A 19,412-nucleotide genomic window follows, 5' to 3' on the forward strand; every position below is an offset into this window, starting at 1 on the left:
AATTTTTTACTAACAATCCAAATTGGACTACTCCACGGACTTGAGCTTGGTCTAATAATACCGTCGTCTAACATTTTATTTATTTGTCTTTGTACTTCTTGTTTATGTATAAAGGGGTATCTATAAGACTTTGTATGTATGGGGATTTCGTCGGTGGTTTTGATCTCGTGCTTTATTTTATTAGTAAAGGTTAATTTGTCATTTTCTTTGTGAAAAATATCTGAAAATTCTTTTATTATTTTAAAAGTTTACTTTTTTCTTCAGGGTTAAGATGTTCATGTCGGATTAAATTATTTATATCAAAATTAGGTATCGATTTATTTACATTATAAGGTTTATTTTTCAAATCTTCTATATGAAAAAATTCAAAATTTTCTTTATGGAAATTAGGTAAAATATGACCTCTAAGTGGTTCATTTAACTCAATTTGAATATTCTTATCGGTATAATTAAAAATGTCAACGCGTGCGAATCCATGTCGTGCTGTTGTTAGTGTCTCGGGAAGGTATAAGTTACCTATTGTTGTCTCTGGTAAAATTATATCCATGTCATCATGTGCTACTGGAATCTTGGCACTTAATACTTCGTATGCATTAACAGTAATTTTATATTTCTCACGCTCGGGTTGTCGATAAAATAAGGTTAATGAATTATTTTTGCTGATTAGTCTTTCGTTAATTAAATCTATATTAAACTCAAAGTTCTTTAAGTCATTTAATCCTAATATGCCATCGAAATAATTATGAAAGTCGTATAAGATAAATGAAATATTTTTATTTGTTTTAAATTCGGGAAAAGCTGGAATATCGGCTTTAAATAAAATTTCTTTCTCTCCTACGCCAGTTTTTAAGGTAGAGGAAAATTGATATATTTTGTCTGGATAGTGTTTTTCTGCGATTGATGGTCTTAGTAGAGAATGAGAACATCCTGTATCAATTAAAAGTTTAATAGGGGGTTGTTTTATTTGTAAATATGGTAGGCTATTAATTGTTTCTACATTCATATCGAAAATCATTTGTGAATTTCTGAAGGACTGGTTATCTGAAAATTTTCATTCTCATTATGATTTTCATTTAATGTTAAATCATTAAATGATGAATAATCATAATTGGGGTCGTATTCGGGATTATCATTACAATTATATGTTTCATAGTGGTTATTATGTTCTTGATCATTATTACCAGAATAATATTGATCTTGATTAGACATATTATCAGAATAATAGTCATTTTGAATATTATCGGCATAATATTCTTCTTCGTTAGGATTAATTTCTCGTTTATTTTCAAATTGGTATAGTTCTTCAGATATAAAGTTTCTTGGACCGGTTTGTCTGAAATGATTTTGATTATTATTGTTATTATTTTTGTTTTGAAAACTCTTTTGAGAAGGCATAGTATAACTTGTCCTTGTGGACATAGGTTCTGGTTGATTTTTAGGAATTGCTCCTGTAGGTTTAAATACATTTTGAGGAGGGCCAAAAACTTGTCTATTTGTTGGTAATGGTCTTTGAGGTAATTGTCGAGGTCTAATATCTACTGGGCCTCTAGGAAATTCAGGATTAGTATTAAATCTTTGATTATTGTGTATTTGGTTTAGATATTGTTGGTTACTATAATTATTTGGGTTTGGATTGTAATTGTTATAATTAGGGTTATAATTTGGATTATAGTTTTGATTATTTGATCTATGATAATTAATATTATTGGGTTGGTACTGTTGTCTAGTATGATTATGATTTGGTTTTTGTTGGGGTTGTTGTTTGTTATGAATAGGTGTCGGTCTAATTAAATTTTGGGTATATTGGAAATTTTCTTCTTCTACAATCATTGTCATAGCATTTTCAATACAGTCTGGACTTTTGAGTCGAATTATACTTTGTAAAGGATTTGGTAATCCGCGTATAAAGGTTCTTAAGCATACGTTATCATATTGTCTTAAATGAATTAATTTGGTACCTTCATCCATTTGAGTAGATGGGTAACCATTGATTTTTTGTGCTAATAAACTTCTTAAAACTTGTAAACGTTTTCCAAATTGTAAAGAAGGTTCATTTTTATAAGGGGTTGCCATAAAAAGATCCTGTTCTAAACACTCTAAGTTTCTTTTGTCGCCAAAACAGTCAAATAAAGCGTTTTTAATTTGAAGCCATGTTACTAGTTCTAATCTACAACCTACTAGAATTTGAGCTCTTTCAATTAACTTCATGCGAATCGTACGTATCAAATAATTTTTTAATACTACGTCATTTTCATTTCCATAAGTTGCAAATAAGAAATCAGCGGCGGAAATAAAGCTATTTAAGGTATTTGGATTTCCGTTGTATGGTAGAATAGTGTCTACATACATTTTTAATAAAGTATAATTAACATTACTTGAAGCATTTGTTTCAGGCATTGTGAATTGATTTGATGTTTCAATACTTTCACTTATAGTTTCTTGATTTAATCTTAATGTTTGTGAAAATGTATTGATTAAACTATCAATATCTTCAAAATTAGTATTCATAAAATATTATTTTGACTAGAAATGTTTTCTTTAACTATTATATCTTAAATCTAAAATTCAAATTAAAATCGTCAAAGTTTAAATATGCTAAATAAAATGTGCAATTCAATATCGATTTGGAATATATCTTTTCCAATTTATAAAATCAATAAAAATAAAATAAAACTTAATACTAGACTATTAATTGCTCAATCGGAGAAATTAACAGAACTTTTCACCTGCTCAAACGGAGAAAATGAAAAGGGTTGATAGGAATTGGGCACTTACCGTTTGGTACTTTTCGGTCTTCTTCCTATCGGGTGAACACTCTGCTGCTTGCTTGCCAACCACAGCTGCCAGGAGTTCGTCTCGGTGCTGAAGAGTTGAAACTCACGTTCTGAAGCAATAATCGTCTCGATGACGTGAATTTTTATTGCCAAAACTGCCCCGATCCTACCGACTGCGCCAGTTAAATAAGTTTCCAACACGAGGGTGTTTTAAAAAAAACTTTTATTATGACAGGGTGTGACCGACTTACAAGACATACGAGCAAAGAGTTGTTAAACAATAGGTTACATGAGAATATATAAGCTTAAAGTGATTACAAAGCATAATAAATTGAATATAAAGCATAAGATAAATAATTAATTAATAAGCATATTTAAATATACAGGTCGTCAAAATTATACATATAACTTAAGTATCTAGTCACTTATTTCTGAAAAATTGTGTTATACCTGCAAAATTCGGTGAACTACAGAACGAGGTATGCCTAAATCGCCTGAAAAAGTTCTGATGCTTAAGTGCGGATCAAATTCTACATAGGCCAAAAAATTTATTATGTTTTCCTCCGTTCTCCTGCGACCTTGTCTACGGTAGGTTTGATGGACTACACTACCTGTTGTCCGAAAACGACGGGCCAAACAAAGAAATATGCCTCTACTCAGACGCCGGTTTTGAGGAAAACGTTAAGCATACAGGCTTGCAGCTATGCTACTAGCATTTTCAAAACATTCATAAAAAATTTTGATAACATTTACCGACTCTTGCAAAGACAGACGCATTTTAAATTAAAGTCAAAGAATAATCTCTGATCGAAATAAATAACTAAATTTATAGGACGACCGAAAACTTTTAAGTAGCTGTCACAGAGTTGTCACCGGCCTTTTTGTTTTTTAAACGAATGCAAAGCCAACTTATTATTAAAATTGGCATAATTTAATTAGCTATTTATTTGTACTCGAATAAACTGCTAACCGATAGTCTTATATAAACTTTAATTTTTAGTTCCTTTATGAACACAACTAATATGTTGCTGTATTTTTTTCAATATTATTCTTTTAACTTATTTTAGCACATCATGTGGTATTATTTGTTGCTACGTTGTCCAAAAATTTAAAACGTTCCTATGCATAGTTTTCCCATACTGAATAGATTTATTCCCGCTGAAACTCATTTATAAAGAAGTGTATAAATAAACGTCACCTTCCGGAATTTCTAAAAAGCTGGTATACCAAGATTGTTTCTCTACACAAAGATTCATTTAGACACCAGTTTTTTTTAACCCGGCTGGTAAATAGAACTTAACGACCATATTTGATGTTTTCACTTTCTAGTGGACACATTTTTTTTAGAGACGTGATATCAAAATGCGATTTTTACTAAATTATTAAGCTTTGTTCTCCGCTATTAATACCATAAAAAAACACACATGGTTGCATTTGAGTTTCTTAAAATAATCAGTCGAATAGCGTAAGTTAGAAGTAGACGCCCCCTAGCGGGTTTTAGGAAAATTTTCCAATAATATCTTTTTGGTAGAAAAATAAAGCAATAAAAGAGCTTTTAAATAAAAGTTGTTTAAAAAAAATGGGTGCAGCCAAAGCCTACTTCTTACCATTTTTCTCATTTAAGATAGAAACTCTCCCCACCACTTTATTTGACATTTGATGGTTGTCCAAACATTTTTGTCAGGAATACTTTGTAGATTATTTCGATAATATTTTGGAATGCAAGTTATTAAAGGTTTTTTGAAAAAACTAGACTTTAAAGTTTTTAAGTAGCTAGAACACGCTCTAGCGGTTGACCAATGAACTTCAAAATATTTTCCACCTATTTTTTTTGGGCCACTTTTATACTAATTTTTTTTTCAACGCTCTACGATTATTGGGGCCTGAGATACAGCCGAGGAACATTCTTAATGGGACACCCTGTACAAAAAGTCAAGATAATAGAACTCGCAAGTCCCAGTCCAGGAGTGCTTATAAGGAATAAAATAATTTGTACTTATGGAGCGTTGATAAATAAGGAACATAACTGCATTACTTCCAAATTTCGCTCTTTACAAGAACCTTAAAATTTATAACCGAATCGCGATCGTGCACGTCGTTTACAAATATATATAAGTTTTAAATAAGAGTATTTTCAATTATAATTTACCTGCTGTGCTCGTCATTAATATAATGCTTGATCGCCATATTTAAGGTGAAGAAAAAAACGTGACAAGGGACACAGAAGAAGGCGACGGTATCGCGGAACCTAAATCCGTAATGGGGACAAATACGTTTCATATAATCCAAAAGTTTGTTGAAGTGGGCGGTGGTGCGGTAGTGGTTCGTTTTCGCTTTTCGATTTCGCGTGAAAACGTTTTCTTGGCATAAGTAGCATCGCTGGGCGGTGATGAGGCGTCGCAACGTGCTCACGAAATCCATTTGACGTTTATGGGAGAACACCAATTGACTGCAGGATGCTAAAAAAAAAGTTAGAGTGAAATGCGTTCCGATTCACTTTTTGCTCTTTGTCAGATGGTTGAATTAACTCAACTGCCTGGAATAAATTAACTTATCCTTTGAGGGAACTGTTTTTTTGTTACTGTCTGAGAGTTCAATATTGAAGTGACTATAAGCAAAACAAAAAACCGTCCAGGGAGTTGAGTTGCAGCCTAATTCTATTTCACTTTTCTGTTTAAAGAAATTAAAATATTCTTCCAGGCAGTTGAGTCTACTTCTCTTTTGGTTCATTGAGAAATGAATGAATTGATTTAACTGCCTGGAATAAATTAAATTATTCTTCCAGGCAGTTGAATCAATTTCTCTCTCTCTCTTCTCACTATCTCCATTATAACCAATTTTCAAAATAAATGATAAATTCATCTTTACTGACTAACTAATTAATATTTACCTTTAGTATTATTTTCCATCTTATCGGGCAAGTCCTTAGGAGCACTTTCAGGTTCTAGTAAAACATACATCAGCCATATTAATGTCAACCAATGAATAATCAATTACCTTTAAGTGACTTGCTACAAGTCGCATCTGATGAGCAATCATTTTTAATAGACTCAAATTCCCTTATCATTTTCTCGTTAGTATCTATTTGTTTTAACACAGCGTCATATACTTTGTACGGATCGTCTTGATGTGGTTTACTCTTCGTTACTTTTGGGTCCACTTTAACTAATAAAAGTTGAATAATTAGCGGTACATTACAAATTTTATTGGTCAAATAGACAAACCTTTCATGTATCCATCAAAGGGTAAATATTCCTCGTAACTTTTCTCCTTTAATAGCTTAGATTTTTCCTTATCTAGTAAAAAGATATTAATTAAGTCAGGTTTAAGGTTATCAAAACCTCTCTTTAAGATGTCACACAAACACATATAACATTGTACTTAAGGAATACAACAACACCTGGACCCCCCCACTGAACCCACTGGAGTTCAGCACCGCCTAAACATCTCACTATATACATCAAATAGTTCATAGTTTAGCGGATTATTCAAATATTATTTAATCAAATCACGAATCAGTGAATGGTGATGCCAAATCCTATAGTGGAATGTTGAAATTCTTTAGGGACTCTTAATATTTCCTATCAGAAAGGAAGCAAAGAGATAAACATAAGAAAGGATGCAACCAATTGACAATACGGTACAATGGAGCATTGTCTGATTCAAAGTTAAGATTAATGATAGCAGAGGGTTTTATAGGAAGTGTTTGAACTTTTAAGGGAGAACGTGGAGATGAAAAGACCTCTTGAAATGTCCGGGGAAGCTCTAATAACAATAAAATCTTAGCTAAACAAGGTGTTTAAATTGGGAACTTTTAACACCGTTTAGGTTAAAGTTATCTCAGTTGTTGAACTCCCTATAGACAAGTTTTTTAACTTTCCTTTTTTTTGGAACCACTTAGAAAGGAAGTAATTGAGAAACAATCTTCATATATGTCTGAAAACTAAGATGCTTTCTCTCTTTCAGCTATCTGAAATTAGGCAGTTCATTGCTAATAGTCCTCTTTTTAATAATTTGTATCTTCCAGGCAGTTGTTATCTTTACCTTTACTTGCTTTTAAAAATAGATTGTAGAGAAAGTCGGAATCAGTCTTTTTTTTTCTATGTTCAACTCAGTAAAATATAGAAAAAAAGTTGCCTATAAAATGAACTTAATACAAACAATACTTAGTTACGGGATATTCTAACAAGAGTTTTACACAAAGAAAGGGCAATTCTTTTCCAATAATTTCATACTAAAACGATTTTTGTACCTCAAAAACTCACCGAGTTAAAGGCAAGTTTGTCAATCAAGGTCCAAGACCTCTCAAATTTGGAAGTTTTGGAAAGAATATTGTGACATCAATATTTTCATTATAAGCAAATATTTTTGGACATAAATTACAAACTACATAAGATATTTTTATAATTCCTTCACACCAACATATGGCACTTTTTGAGGACACATTTAAGGATAAAAACATTTTTTTAAGTTCAAAATTAGGATAGTTTGGGCAGTTTTGCTTGGGGTAATTTTTCTGACAAACTTTTTTACTCAAGCTTCACTATTCTTGAGAGTATTTTCCTAAATACTTGAATTATTCTTAAAAGAGTTAACGGAGAAGAAAATATATTTCTTTCCCAATAATTTCATACCACAACGATTCTGGTACCTCAAAAACTCACTGAATTAGAGGCAAGTTTGTCAATCAAGGTCCAAGAGCTCTCAAATTTGGAAGTTTTGGAATGTATACTGCAAAATCAAAATTTTTATTATCAGGCAAATATTTTTGAACATAAATAACGAACTTCATAAGATATTTATTTTTATAATTCCTTCACACTAATATACAGGACTTCCTAAGGAAAGAATTAACACAGCTTATTTTAAAAACATAATTCTAAGTTCAGAATTAGGATAGTTACAGCAGTTTTGCTTGAGGTAATTTTTATTACTAATTCTTTTAGTAAAGGATCACTAAATAATGAAAATATTCTTAAAAGAGTTTAGGGAAAAGAAAAGGAATTTCTTTTCCAATAATTTCATACCACAACGATTCTTGTACCTCAAAAACTCACTGAATTAGAGGCAAGTTTGTCAATCAAGGTCCAAGAGCTCTCAAATTTGGAAGTTTTAGAATGTATACTGCAAAATCAAAATTTTTATTATTAGGCAAATATTTTTGGGCATAAATTACGAACTTCATAAGATATTTTTATAATTCTTTCACACTAATATACAGGACTTCCTGAGGAAAGATTTAAGGGTAAAAACATGATTCTAAGGTCAGAATTAGGATAGTTAGAGCAGTTTTGCTTGAGGTCATTTTTATTACCAATTTTTTTAGTAAAGCATCACTATTCTTGAAAGTATTTTCCTAAATAATTATAATATTCATAAAAGAATTTAGGAAAAATAAAAGGCATTTCTTTTCCAACAATTTCATACCAGAACAATTTTTGTACCTCCAAAACTCACCGAGTTAAAGGCAAGTTTGTCAATCAAGGTCCAAGACCTCTCAAATTTGGAAGTTTTGAAAAGAATATTGTGACATCAATATTTTCATTATAAGCAAATATTTTTGGGCATAAATTACAAACCACATAAGATATTTTTATAAATCCTTCACACCAACATATAGTACTTTTTGAGGACAGATTTACGTGTAAAAACATAATTTTAACTTCAGAATTAAGATAGTTTGGGCAGTTTTGCTTGGAGTAATTTTTCTTACTAACTTTTTTTACTCAAGCTTCACTATTCTTGAGAGTATTTTCCTAAATACTTGAATTATTCTTAAAAGAGTTAACGGAGAAGAAAATATATTTCATTCCCAATAATTTCATACTACAACGATTCTTGTACCTTAAAAACTCACTGAATTAGAGGCAAGTTTGTCAATCAAGGTCCAAGAGCTCTCAAATTTGGAAGTTTTAGAATGTATACTGCAACATCAATATTTTTATTATTAGGCAAATATTTTTGTGCATAAATTACGAACTTCATAAGATATTTTTATAATTCTTTCACACTAATATACAGGACTTCCTAAGGAAAGAATTAACACAACTTATTTTAAAAACATAATTCTAAGTTCAGAATTAGGATAGTTACCGCAGTTTTGCTTGAGGTAATTTTTATTACTAACTCTTTTAGTAAAGGATCACTAAATAATGAAAATATTCTTAAAAGAGTTTAGGGAAAAGAAAAGGAATTTCTTTTCCAATAATTTCATACCAGGACGATTTTTGTACCTCAAAAACTCACCGAGTTAGAGGCAAGTTTGTCAATCAAGGTCCAAGACCTCTCAAATTTGGAAGTTTTGAAAAGAATATTGTGACATCAATATTTTCATTATAAGCAAATATTTTTGGGCATAAATTACAAACTACATAAGATATTTTTATAAATCCTTCACACCAACATATAGTACTTTTTGAGGATAGATTTACGTGTAAAAACATAATTTTAACTTCAGAATTAGGATAGTTTGGGCAGTTTTGCTTGGGGTAATTTTTCTTACAAACTTTTTTACTCAAGGTTCACTATTCTTGAGAGTATTTTCCTAAATACTTGAATTATTCTTAAAATAGTTAACGGAGAAGAAAATATATTTCATTCCCAATAATTTCATACTACAACGATTCTTGTACCTCAAAAACTCACTGAATTAGAGGCAAGTTTGTCAATCAAGGTCCAAGAGCTCTCAAATTTGGAAGTTTTAGAATGTATACTGCAAAATCAAAATTTTTATTATTAGGCAAATATTTTTGAACATAAATAACGAACTTCATAAGATATTTATTTTTATAATTCCTTCACACTAATATACAGGACTTCCTAAGGAAAGAATTAACACAGCTTATTTTAAAAACATAATTCTAAGTTCAGAATTAGGATAGTTACAGCAGTTTTGCTTGAGGTAATTTTTATTACTAATTCTTTTAGTAAAGGATCACTAAATAATGAAAATATTCTTAAAAGAGTTTAGGGAAAAGAAAAGGAATTTCTTTTCCAATAATTTCATACCACAACGATTCTTGTACCTCAAAAACTCACTGAATTAGAGGCAAGTTTGTCAATCAAGGTCCAAGAGTTCTCAAATTTGGAAGTTTTAGAATGTATACTGCAACATCAAAATTTTTATTATTAGGCAAATATTTTTGGGCATAAATTACGAACTTCATAAGATATTTTTATAATTCTTTCACACTAATATACAGCACTTCCTAAGGAAAGACTTAAAGGTAAAAACATGATTCTAAGGTCAGAATTAAGATAGTTACAGCAGTTTTGCTTGAGGTAATTTTTATTACTAACTCTTTTAATGATTCTCTTTTTATATATTCATTTTCTATATTCTCTTTCATAATTCTCTAAATAATGAAAATATTCTTAAAAGAGTTTAGGGAAAAGAAAAGGCATTTCTTTTCCAACAATTTCATACCAGAACGATTTTTGTACCTCAAAAACTCCCTGAGTTAGAGGCAATTTTGTCTGTAAAGGTCTGAGAACCACTCACAGTTAAGGTCACTTTTATGTTTTTTATTTCCTCTTTAACTGCCAATAAAATGCCTGAAAGAAAGACCTCAACTGCCTGGAAAAATTTATTAATTACCCAAAAACTGTCAAAAATTCTTTCAAAATTACACTCTGTAACTTCCTGGAAAAATTATTAAGAGACTCTTCCAGAAAGTTCAATCTTAGCCTGAGGTTTTCTTTATAACCACTCAATCCACTTGAAGGATCCTAGTTATTCTTCCGTTTAATAATTCCAAACCGCACTCACCTTTACAATTCTTTTTAGAGCAGCAAATCTTAAGTACAGAGGCAGGATTACAAGGCCTAATAAACTGCTCGAGAATTTCCGGCCGATTTAAAATGATGTCGTCCATGATCCTTTCTTCCCTCTTTCGGCATTCGGGGTTCAGTTTGTGATGTTCCGGTCCGTTTTTGGGGACATGACAAAACTGACACTGGTTCGTTGCGAGTGCGTTAAAATGTTCGATATCTGCGTCCGTTAATTTTGGTGCCGGTAAATCGACGGATTTTTTCGGTTTTCGTTTCTGGGTTGCCCCAGTGCTCTGCTTGGCTTTCGATTTCTTTGAGGTACCTTTTAAGTTTGGTTCTTGTAATTGGACGTTTTCTTCAGGTTCTTTCGGTGCGATTTCGGTGCATTTCTTATTACAGTATTTAAGGTGCTGAGAGGACTGTTTATGCTCCGTCATATTGTAAACACCGATTACCCGAAGGCAATCTGAGCAAAAATCTTGTAGGCTCCTTCAAAGAAAATTAAATTTTTATCTTAAATTAATTGAGTGTAACCCTTACAATTCATGACCGTATTCTGAATAATGTGAGTCATCTTTAAGTCCTGATAATGGCAGATTGCACGGCTGACAGAAAATGAACTTAGCATCAAAGTCAGGCTGTAAATGATAAAGTAAATTAGAAAATCTATAGTAATTTATCTATACTTACTTCATTAATATTCTTTAATTGCTCACTTATCCATCTTGATACATTTTGAAAGTGATAAGGTTCCTTATAATGCTTCTTATCATATCTCTTACAAACATGGCATCGCTTCTTTGTTATTAAACCCCTTAAATTATTAGCTATACGGCAAGTGGGTGCCACGGCACGTTTTTTTTCTAAAATAACAGAAATAACCTCCAAATGGGTGAACAAATAAGCAACCTAAGTACCCGCTATAACCAACTCTTGACATTTTTTAATTTCTTTATTTTCTGTTGATGATACCTCCACCACGTTTGCTATAAGTATGTCATAAGGTATGGGAGGTGGTTTTAAAGGGTCAAATTCTTCAGAGCTCTCGTCTGATGAATGAAACGAACGATTTGAGTAGTTATCATCTACTAGCATCAGCTCGGAATCACTCCCAGAAAAGTGAAGTTCCTCATATTTCTGTGTAAAAAAAGGAAAGGTAATAATAGTAAACTGTAAATAGCATGAGAGGGTGAGACTTTACTTATTGTGGTAAATAAGAGTGCAGTATAACAGAAATTAGTTGATGTTTGGCTCTGGGATTCCCAGGACTAACCTAACCTAAACCGTGATGTCTCAAACGAGAAACTTACTCGGAATTCATTAATGATAAGATCCTCGTCATCGTCACTGCTATTCATTTTTGGTTCTTAGGTAGGTTTTTTCCTTAATATATTAGTCAACTGAATGCAAAAACAACTCAGACAATGGTATAACACAACACAATAACTATAATCAACTGTTGACTATTTATAGAAAAAGATAAACTATTAGGATTAAAGATTGAAATGCACAACAAACATATTAAGATAACGATGCAAGGTAGATAAAGCAAGAAAAGTGATTAATTTACAAAAAAAATGCAAACGGAAATTTGAAAGTTTATTGGACAAGTTTTAAGTTTGACTGATATGTTAAAAATGGAAGTGTCTGCTGTACAACGTAGAGCCAACAAATAATAATAATAATGTTATCGTTTATTTCCTTAGTACAAAGCATGACTGTATGTTTCTAAAACAGCCCACAGACGATGCAATTTGTTGGACTACCGATCGTACAACATGTTGCACTGTAAATCGTATAAACAGATCGTACAAAATGTTGCCCACGGACTTGCAAAAATTCCAAGCGATCGGTAGTACAACTAGTTTAGTATGTATTAGTTCACCATGGCACCAACTATCTCAAAAAAGACTATAGCTGCTTTAGTAGTCGCGTTGTTTTCGGATGATACTAATGAAGTGAAAAAAAAGAAAAGGCTGCGGTGTAAAAAATGGTTACTTAAAAGGCATATTTATTCACATATGAATTTACGAAATGGTATTCTTTGTCTCAATGAAGACTGTTTATTAAATTAATGAACACTTTTGTTTAAATCAAATACGGTAAATTATTATCCCAATGAACAGCTTCATTAATATTATGTAAAGTGATTTATTTGACTACATCTTGATATTAATAAATAAAATTCATTATATTAAAGAACAATCTACATTAGCATAATGATTTACCTATTTAAGACGAGTTTTCATAATAATAATGAAACGATCTCATTGATCCTATGCATATTGTACATTAATATCACCGTCTATAGATTACAACATAGATTACAAGTTGTAATCTATAGACGGTGTTAATATTTCCTGAATCTCCGCTGTTAATATGTATTTTGCGAGTCTTTTCTTGTCTGGAACGCATGCGACCGGAGGTCGGAGATGACTCGCTTAATCTCTTCCTTAGGCCTGTGCTTCTGCATTTTACGTGGTTTTTTAAAACAATAGTGGTGTATAGATTCAAGAAAGTTTCGATAGTTTGGAAAAGTGATATTTGGGTTCAAGAATAGTTTAGAACGACGGGATAAGTAAATATCAAAAAGTTGAAATTAGCTAGAGGTGAGTATCTAAGTTTTCTATATTCAAAATTTTTTTATTGTTTCTAGTTTCTACATTTAAAGCGCATACAGTACGTATCTCCAATTTTCATCATCCAAAAGCTCGTCTGAAATAACTGAAAAATGGTCTTTCTATAAAAATCCATCTGGATATAGACTGGTATGAGCTTTAAATAAAATAAGTAACTATTATAATAATTTGATGTTTGTAACGTTTACAGATTGACATGGATTTTACGTTGGCGTTCAATAGTATGTCTAGCAAGGATGGATTGTTGGAAGGATTGGATAAGTCATGGGAAAAACTGTTCCTAAAGATGGAAAATCACGTAAAGGATAAATCAGTTAAAACTTAGTTGGAAAAACTTAATGATTCGATGATGACCATCTCAGAGAGTAAGTAGAATTATTACAATATATTGCCTCTCAGTTTTCTTTAATAATAAATAAAGCCAAAAGACGTAAAAAACCATTCAAAAAACTTCACGTTCCTTAAGATTTTAATAGGTTTTAATTTGATGTTAATAATCTCTTAATTTATTTATCGGTTTGTACATGGGCGTAATGCTGCCTTAATCTGGATTTTACATAAGTATTTAGTGGCAACAACAAAAACTGTTAAGAAAGATTGTACATGAAAAAAACAACTACCAAATATACCATAAAAGACGCTCAAGAGTCAGTTATCTACATTGCAAGCAGTCTTATGGATATCGAGGAGAGAATAGACCACCTTAAAAGAACAAAAGTATCCCTACAGCCATCCATTTATGCTACAGGCAACAGTATTTTTGAAATTGATGAAATATTTGTCAATTTTGATGATATCAGATTTAAATTTACCAACATAATAAGGGCATTAGATATTTGTTTTAAATTAATTTATATCTTCGATTTTGAATTTCCTCATGAAATTAAAATGTTTTTTTCATTTTTACAAACAATTTTTTTTAAATTCAGTAATGTAAAATCCAAATACACGTGCAATTTCTAAATATGTATCTAAATACCACAGAATAAATAAAAGTATAACTTTATAATGTGTATTTATTTTCTCCAAAATAAAAAATTACCTAAAACGAATTAATACTTATCTATAGTGGTTCTCAGGGAACTGCATAAAATTGTGCAGAAACTATGCATTGGGAATTTTTTTAAATTTGACTAAAAATAATTTTATTAAATCAATGAATTGATTCATTTATTCAATGAATATGGTTCATTGACACAAAGAATATGAGTCATTATTGCTAAGAAAAGCCTTTTAAATTAGTGATATAATTTCATTGGCATAATGAAGACATTCATTACGGCAAAGAATAGTTTTCATAATATTTATAAAACGTTTAATAGGAATAATAATTTCGGTTTTTATTTTAAAGAACAATGTTCATTAACATAATGAAATCCCTTTCATGTGGTTAATGATGTACTATTCATTGGCTTAATGAACTTGTTCATCGGCTGAAAAACAATAATAAAAATCATTGTCTTAATGAAGATTTTCATTGTATTTATGTTAATTTTTCGTTCAGTGTTCAGACTCACAATTTGCTGTTGGTATCGATAGATAAATTTTCAAAAGCGTATATACGTTAGAAAACATGTCAATTAATTGGTGTTCTAAAATATATCTTAAAAGATCAAGTGGATTGCATATTTTTTCGGAAGAGGTTTTAAGAAGTTCCGAGAAAAATACCAGCTCATCTGTTAAATTAATATTTAGATCATCTGCGTATACGCTTATTACTTTTGCAGAAAACTCTTCAACTTCTGATTTAGATAAACATACATTAGAGCTAAGTTTTTAAATCAAACCAAACAACTGGGCAAGATCTGAATATGCATTACACCGTCGTTCTAATTCATTGACCAGCTTATCTACTATTACTAAAAATGACTGCGTGCGAAATAATTCTCTTTCATTCAATAATATTTTATTTTTACCGTCCAGGTATTTTTTTTTTGTCGCTTTGACCTGCATATAGAATACTCATATTCTTCCTGTGGTAGTAAACTTTTGGCTTCTTCTTCAAACAAGTCAAATTGGTCTCGGAAACAGGAAACACTTCTGATTAGCCCTTTTAAAATGTGTTCACCAAACAACAAATTCAGACCTGGCTTTTGAAGTATATTGGAAGCTTCCCCAAAAAGTCTTAAAATTTTGCTCGAAAAGGTAGCCATTACAAGAGTCTCCATTTTTATCATTTGTTTAGAAAGTCCCATGGCTTCTAACTTGGTGTCTTTTTTTTCTGATAGATCATCCGACATCATTTTTAGGCAGCTGTTTATTTTGACATAGCTTGTTACTATATATAATGCTTTTGCTGCATCTTCTCTACAGCTCCAACGAGTGGTAATTAACGACTTGACAGTAATGTTTTTGCCAATATTATCTAAAAGCAAATGCCATCGATGTGTGGAGGACCCAAAAAAAGCATACAATTTTTGCAAAAAATTAAAAAACTTTGTAGCATCTCAACAGCACATTCTCCAACTAAATTTAAAGAGTGTGCAAAACATGGCACGTAAAAAGCTACCCTTGTAATTTCTTTTATATATGCTTGAAGGCCATTATACTGCCCCGACATATTACTAGCATTGTCGTATGACTGTCCACGATAAAATTTTAAATCCAGCGTATTTTTTGTCAAAAAATTTATAACAACCTCCGACAGGGATTTACCAGTATGACTGAAAATAGGTACAAATCCTAAAAATCTCTCATATACTTGCCCACCCTTTTCACTAGAGCAAAAGCGGATAATTATCGATTTCTGATCTACGTGCGATAAATCTGGAGTCGAATCCACTATTATTGAAAAATATTTTGATGCTATTATATCTTCTTTAATCTTTTTTAGTACTTTATCGGACATTATTTGGATAAACTCCTCGCAGATAGTCTTAGACAAATAAGAAACAGTGCCTTTACCTTTATTCCCATAATTCTTAATATGATTATCTATAAAAGGATCAAATTTGGCAATTAGTTCCAACATTCCCATGTAAAGACCCCTTGTCTCATTGTCACCCCGGAAAGGCAGACCCCTTTTTGCCAGAAATTTAATTACAAATACAATTCTTTTAAAAACATCAATCCAATAATTATTTTCCTTCTTAAAGGCTTCTGCAATAGTTTTGTCTACTAGTTTTTTTAAATTAATTCTCAAAGGAAGTTTATTCATACAAGTCCTATGCTCTGCTGTTTTCGTGTAATTCGATTTTTTCAGGACCCTTTTTCCAATATGAGAACCCCCAACAAAATGAAGCACTTTTGTTGAAATTAAAAAGTTTGCAAGAAAAGCAGTAAATTTTTCCGGTGCTGGGAGAATATAAAATCCACTGCCTCCTTACCGTTTCCCCGCGTTTACCAAAATTTTGTATACCATTGATATTCAAAATTTTCGATTTTGGGATTTGTACGATCTTAATAAAGCTTTAAAACTTTTATCAGAGTCAAAATTTTGAAAATATTCGACTCCTTTTTCCAAATAAAAATCTATTAAATTATCGCTAATTATCTCTGGCCATTTCGCCGGATCCTTATTAGATGGCAATCATAGACTTATAACCAAGGATATCCTTGGTTATAAGTCTATGGTGGCAATAAACTACGTTCAAGGGAAAGGGTTGAATCCGATTTATCTGTTGAAGGCACTAAAATAAAATATTATTTGAAAATGTGAAATTAATTTTAGGTACCATTAAAACTCTGGAACCTTTTAACCCATTTTTTTAAATAAAAAAAAATGTAATTCTTTAAAACACTTTGCTATAAATTAAATTAAGTTATACCTGACTCTGCTGAATTTTCTTTTAAATTTCCATCGTGCGAATTATCATCATTAGTGCCGCTTATTATAGTACCATTACTATTCTCAATGTTTGCGTTTCCTAAGTCAGAACTATTTTCAGGGGAATCCAGGAATCCTCTGAATGACGGAGTCCGGGGCTCCAGCACCTTTAGCCCCATGGGTAATCCAGGCCTGCACAGAACCAATAGATTTCAAGAATTATTTACGAATGGACGACGATTCATTCAATATATTATTAGAGTTAGTACGGCCAGCAATTACGAAACAAAATACAGTCATGGGAGATGCAATTAGTGCGGAAGAAGGATTAACTGTTACTTTGAGATATTTGGCTACTGGAAATTCCTATGAAGACCTTAAATTCAGTACAGCTATATCACCTCAGTCCATAGGTCAAATCGTTCGTGAAACCTGCCGAGCTATTTATGAATCACTAAAAAGAGAATACTTGAAGGTAGGTAAAGCCATGATAAAGTTGGAAACAGAGCATTTATTTTTATATTAAACTCAAATAACATTATATCAAAAGATTCAAAAAAGAAAAATATTCAACTTTGTACTACATGTTTTTCTGAAAACCAAATTTACATGAAAAAAAAAATTTGGATGAAAATAAAGAATCATTCATTGTAGCCACTGGGTTCGAAATGATAATATCGTTAGACGTTTCTTCTTTTAACAGATTCATCATTAGCCTGATGATAAATGCACGTAAATTCCCTTAATAAATTATAGTTGTCCGGGACTACAGTAGACACTTCCATAAATTCTTTGAGGTTAGTATGAATAATAACAAACGCCAAAAATGTTATTAAATTTATATAAAATAAGGAAAATTACAATTTGTTGTAATGCCGAAGTCAATTTTATGCTAAAAAGGCATTTTTCCAATAATGTTACTAAACATTACGATATTGTTATCGCCGGAGGTGGAATGGTCGGGACAACATTGGCCTGCACTTTAGGTAAAAAATTAAAATTGCTATATTAGGCCAAAGATCCGATATTTAAACAAATACTGCTTTATTACTTTAATTAAACACTTTATTTAATCATTCTACACATATTTCTTTAACTATTTTAGTAATTCCAAAAATAACAATATTAAAATTTAAAAATATTTAAAAGCAGGTATCTCATGAAAATAAAATATCAGGAATTAAGAAATTCTTATACAGAATATGGTTTAATTTGAACCAGAAATTCCTTTAATAACCTTTCAAGGGCAAGAAGAGTTTTTTGCTGTTTGATTTTTTGTGGAATATTATTGAAACATTTAATTCACAAGTAGGCAGAACCTTTCTCTGTTACACTACTAAGTCTATGTTGGGGGTAATTAAAACTCACAAATCCTATGGGGAAGACTGTTCGCGACTCATACTCGATAAACCTCTTCACCACATTCATAAAACAACATTCATTAAACCCATAAAGTCTTAGAATTTCTAGCTTTCTAAAATGGCCATCAATCGAATCATGTTCTCTCTAGAACATGATTCCATATTTTACAATTGGGTTTATTTACTTAGGGTGTCAAGTATTTTGAAAGAATTATTAAAGAGTAATGAGCAGCATTTACTCTACATCTGAGTCTCTGGAATATCCCTGTCTCTATGTTTGTTGTAATTGTTTTGTTAGCATTTAAAATAAGTTGGTTTGTTATAAACAACTCTTATGCTACCTTCAGTCACTAAGAGGAGATGTCAAGAAGTTCTGATAGTGCTGATTGAGCTGTAAGCAAGTTAGTGTTAGTCCAAAATTGTAAAGGTGGGAGTTGTTATTTAAATTTCCCTTGCTAAGTTATTTATATAAAAAATAAAAAGTAGAGGACCAGTGACACTGCCTTGTGGTACCTGTGGAAGAAGTTCCTGCTTTGATTTTTCAAGCCTTCAGTTTATGTCATTTTTCAGGAAAAAATAAGAAACTAACAGAAAAAAAGATCCTTTTACTGGAAGCCAGTAAGAATAAACCATGGACCTTACCAGAAAAATACAGTAATAGAGTAGTATCCCTTAACCCAGGCACTCGGACATTACTAAACAGCATCGGAGCCTGGAAAAACATTGAAAAGTCCAGGTTTGCCACAGTAAAAAGACTACAGGTACTTTCCCCTATATAATCAAACTACTTATAAGTAATTTTTATTGAAAATTAAAGGTTTGGGATGCCTTGTCGGACACAACAATAACATTCGGACAGCCTGAACTAACTGAAACAGTATCATATATAGTTGAAAATGATCTTTTATTATCTGCCGTCGCTGAAGAGACTAAAAATTGCCAAAATGTTACGATCCAATATGATGCCAGGGTTAAAGAGTACACCCTCCCCGAATATTCTGAAAAAAATGTCAAAATTCAACTGGAAAATGGAGATGAGTACACTTGTGACTTATTGGTGAGTAATTTACTGGTAGAAGCTAAGAGAACATTTTTCTTAAAA

At 31.3% G+C, this 19,412-nt stretch overlaps 2 protein-coding genes and 1 long non-coding RNA gene across 6 annotated transcripts in view; 2 read left to right on the forward strand and 1 right to left on the reverse strand.

Moving 5' to 3' along the window:
• LOC126736227 (uncharacterized) overlaps positions 1 to 12,167 on the reverse strand; it is a 71,302-nt gene extending 59,135 nt beyond the window's left edge. For 2 of the 3 annotated variants that reach the window (XR_007660635.1, XR_007660634.1), the window contains exons 1-9: positions 11,855 to 12,167; positions 11,462 to 11,681; positions 11,235 to 11,407; positions 11,085 to 11,182; positions 10,543 to 11,033; positions 5,999 to 6,070; positions 5,772 to 5,939; positions 5,665 to 5,718; positions 4,924 to 5,233 (exon numbers count right to left, since the gene is read on the reverse strand). Coding sequence is in view for 1 of the 3 variants with exons in the window: in XM_050440490.1 (XP_050296447.1) it covers positions 4,924 to 5,233; positions 5,665 to 5,718; positions 5,772 to 5,939; positions 5,999 to 6,070; positions 10,543 to 11,033; positions 11,085 to 11,182; positions 11,235 to 11,407; positions 11,462 to 11,681; positions 11,855 to 11,902 (1,634 nt within the window). In the remaining 2 variants the exon portion in view is untranslated. The remainder of the gene's footprint in view (positions 1 to 4,923; positions 5,234 to 5,664; positions 5,719 to 5,771; positions 5,940 to 5,998; positions 6,071 to 10,542; positions 11,034 to 11,084; positions 11,183 to 11,234; positions 11,408 to 11,461; positions 11,682 to 11,854) is intronic. The other variant, XM_050440490.1, reaches the window with a different exon arrangement.
• A 768-nt stretch (positions 12,168 to 12,935) lies between these two features.
• On the forward strand, positions 12,936 to 13,492 carry LOC126736237 (uncharacterized). The gene is made up of 3 exons (XR_007660639.1): positions 12,936 to 13,122; positions 13,201 to 13,312; positions 13,374 to 13,492. It is a non-coding gene; the product is annotated as an uncharacterized LOC126736237 (long non-coding RNA).
• A 4,243-nt stretch (positions 13,493 to 17,735) lies between these two features.
• LOC126736228 (ubiquinone biosynthesis monooxygenase COQ6, mitochondrial) overlaps positions 17,736 to 19,412 on the forward strand; it is a 66,078-nt gene continuing 64,401 nt past the window's right edge. For both annotated transcript variants that reach the window (XM_050440491.1, XM_050440492.1), the window contains exons 1-3: positions 17,736 to 17,935; positions 18,881 to 19,071; positions 19,128 to 19,367. In XM_050440491.1, coding sequence (XP_050296448.1) covers positions 17,776 to 17,935; positions 18,881 to 19,071; positions 19,128 to 19,367 — 591 coding nt within the window. In that variant the 5' untranslated portion in view covers positions 17,736 to 17,775. The remainder of the gene's footprint in view (positions 17,936 to 18,880; positions 19,072 to 19,127; positions 19,368 to 19,412) is intronic.

Source organism: Anthonomus grandis, chromosome 5 (assembly GCF_022605725.1).
Source record: "Anthonomus grandis grandis chromosome 5, icAntGran1.3, whole genome shotgun sequence".
Lineage (NCBI taxonomy): Eukaryota > Metazoa > Arthropoda > Insecta > Coleoptera > Curculionidae > Anthonomus > Anthonomus grandis.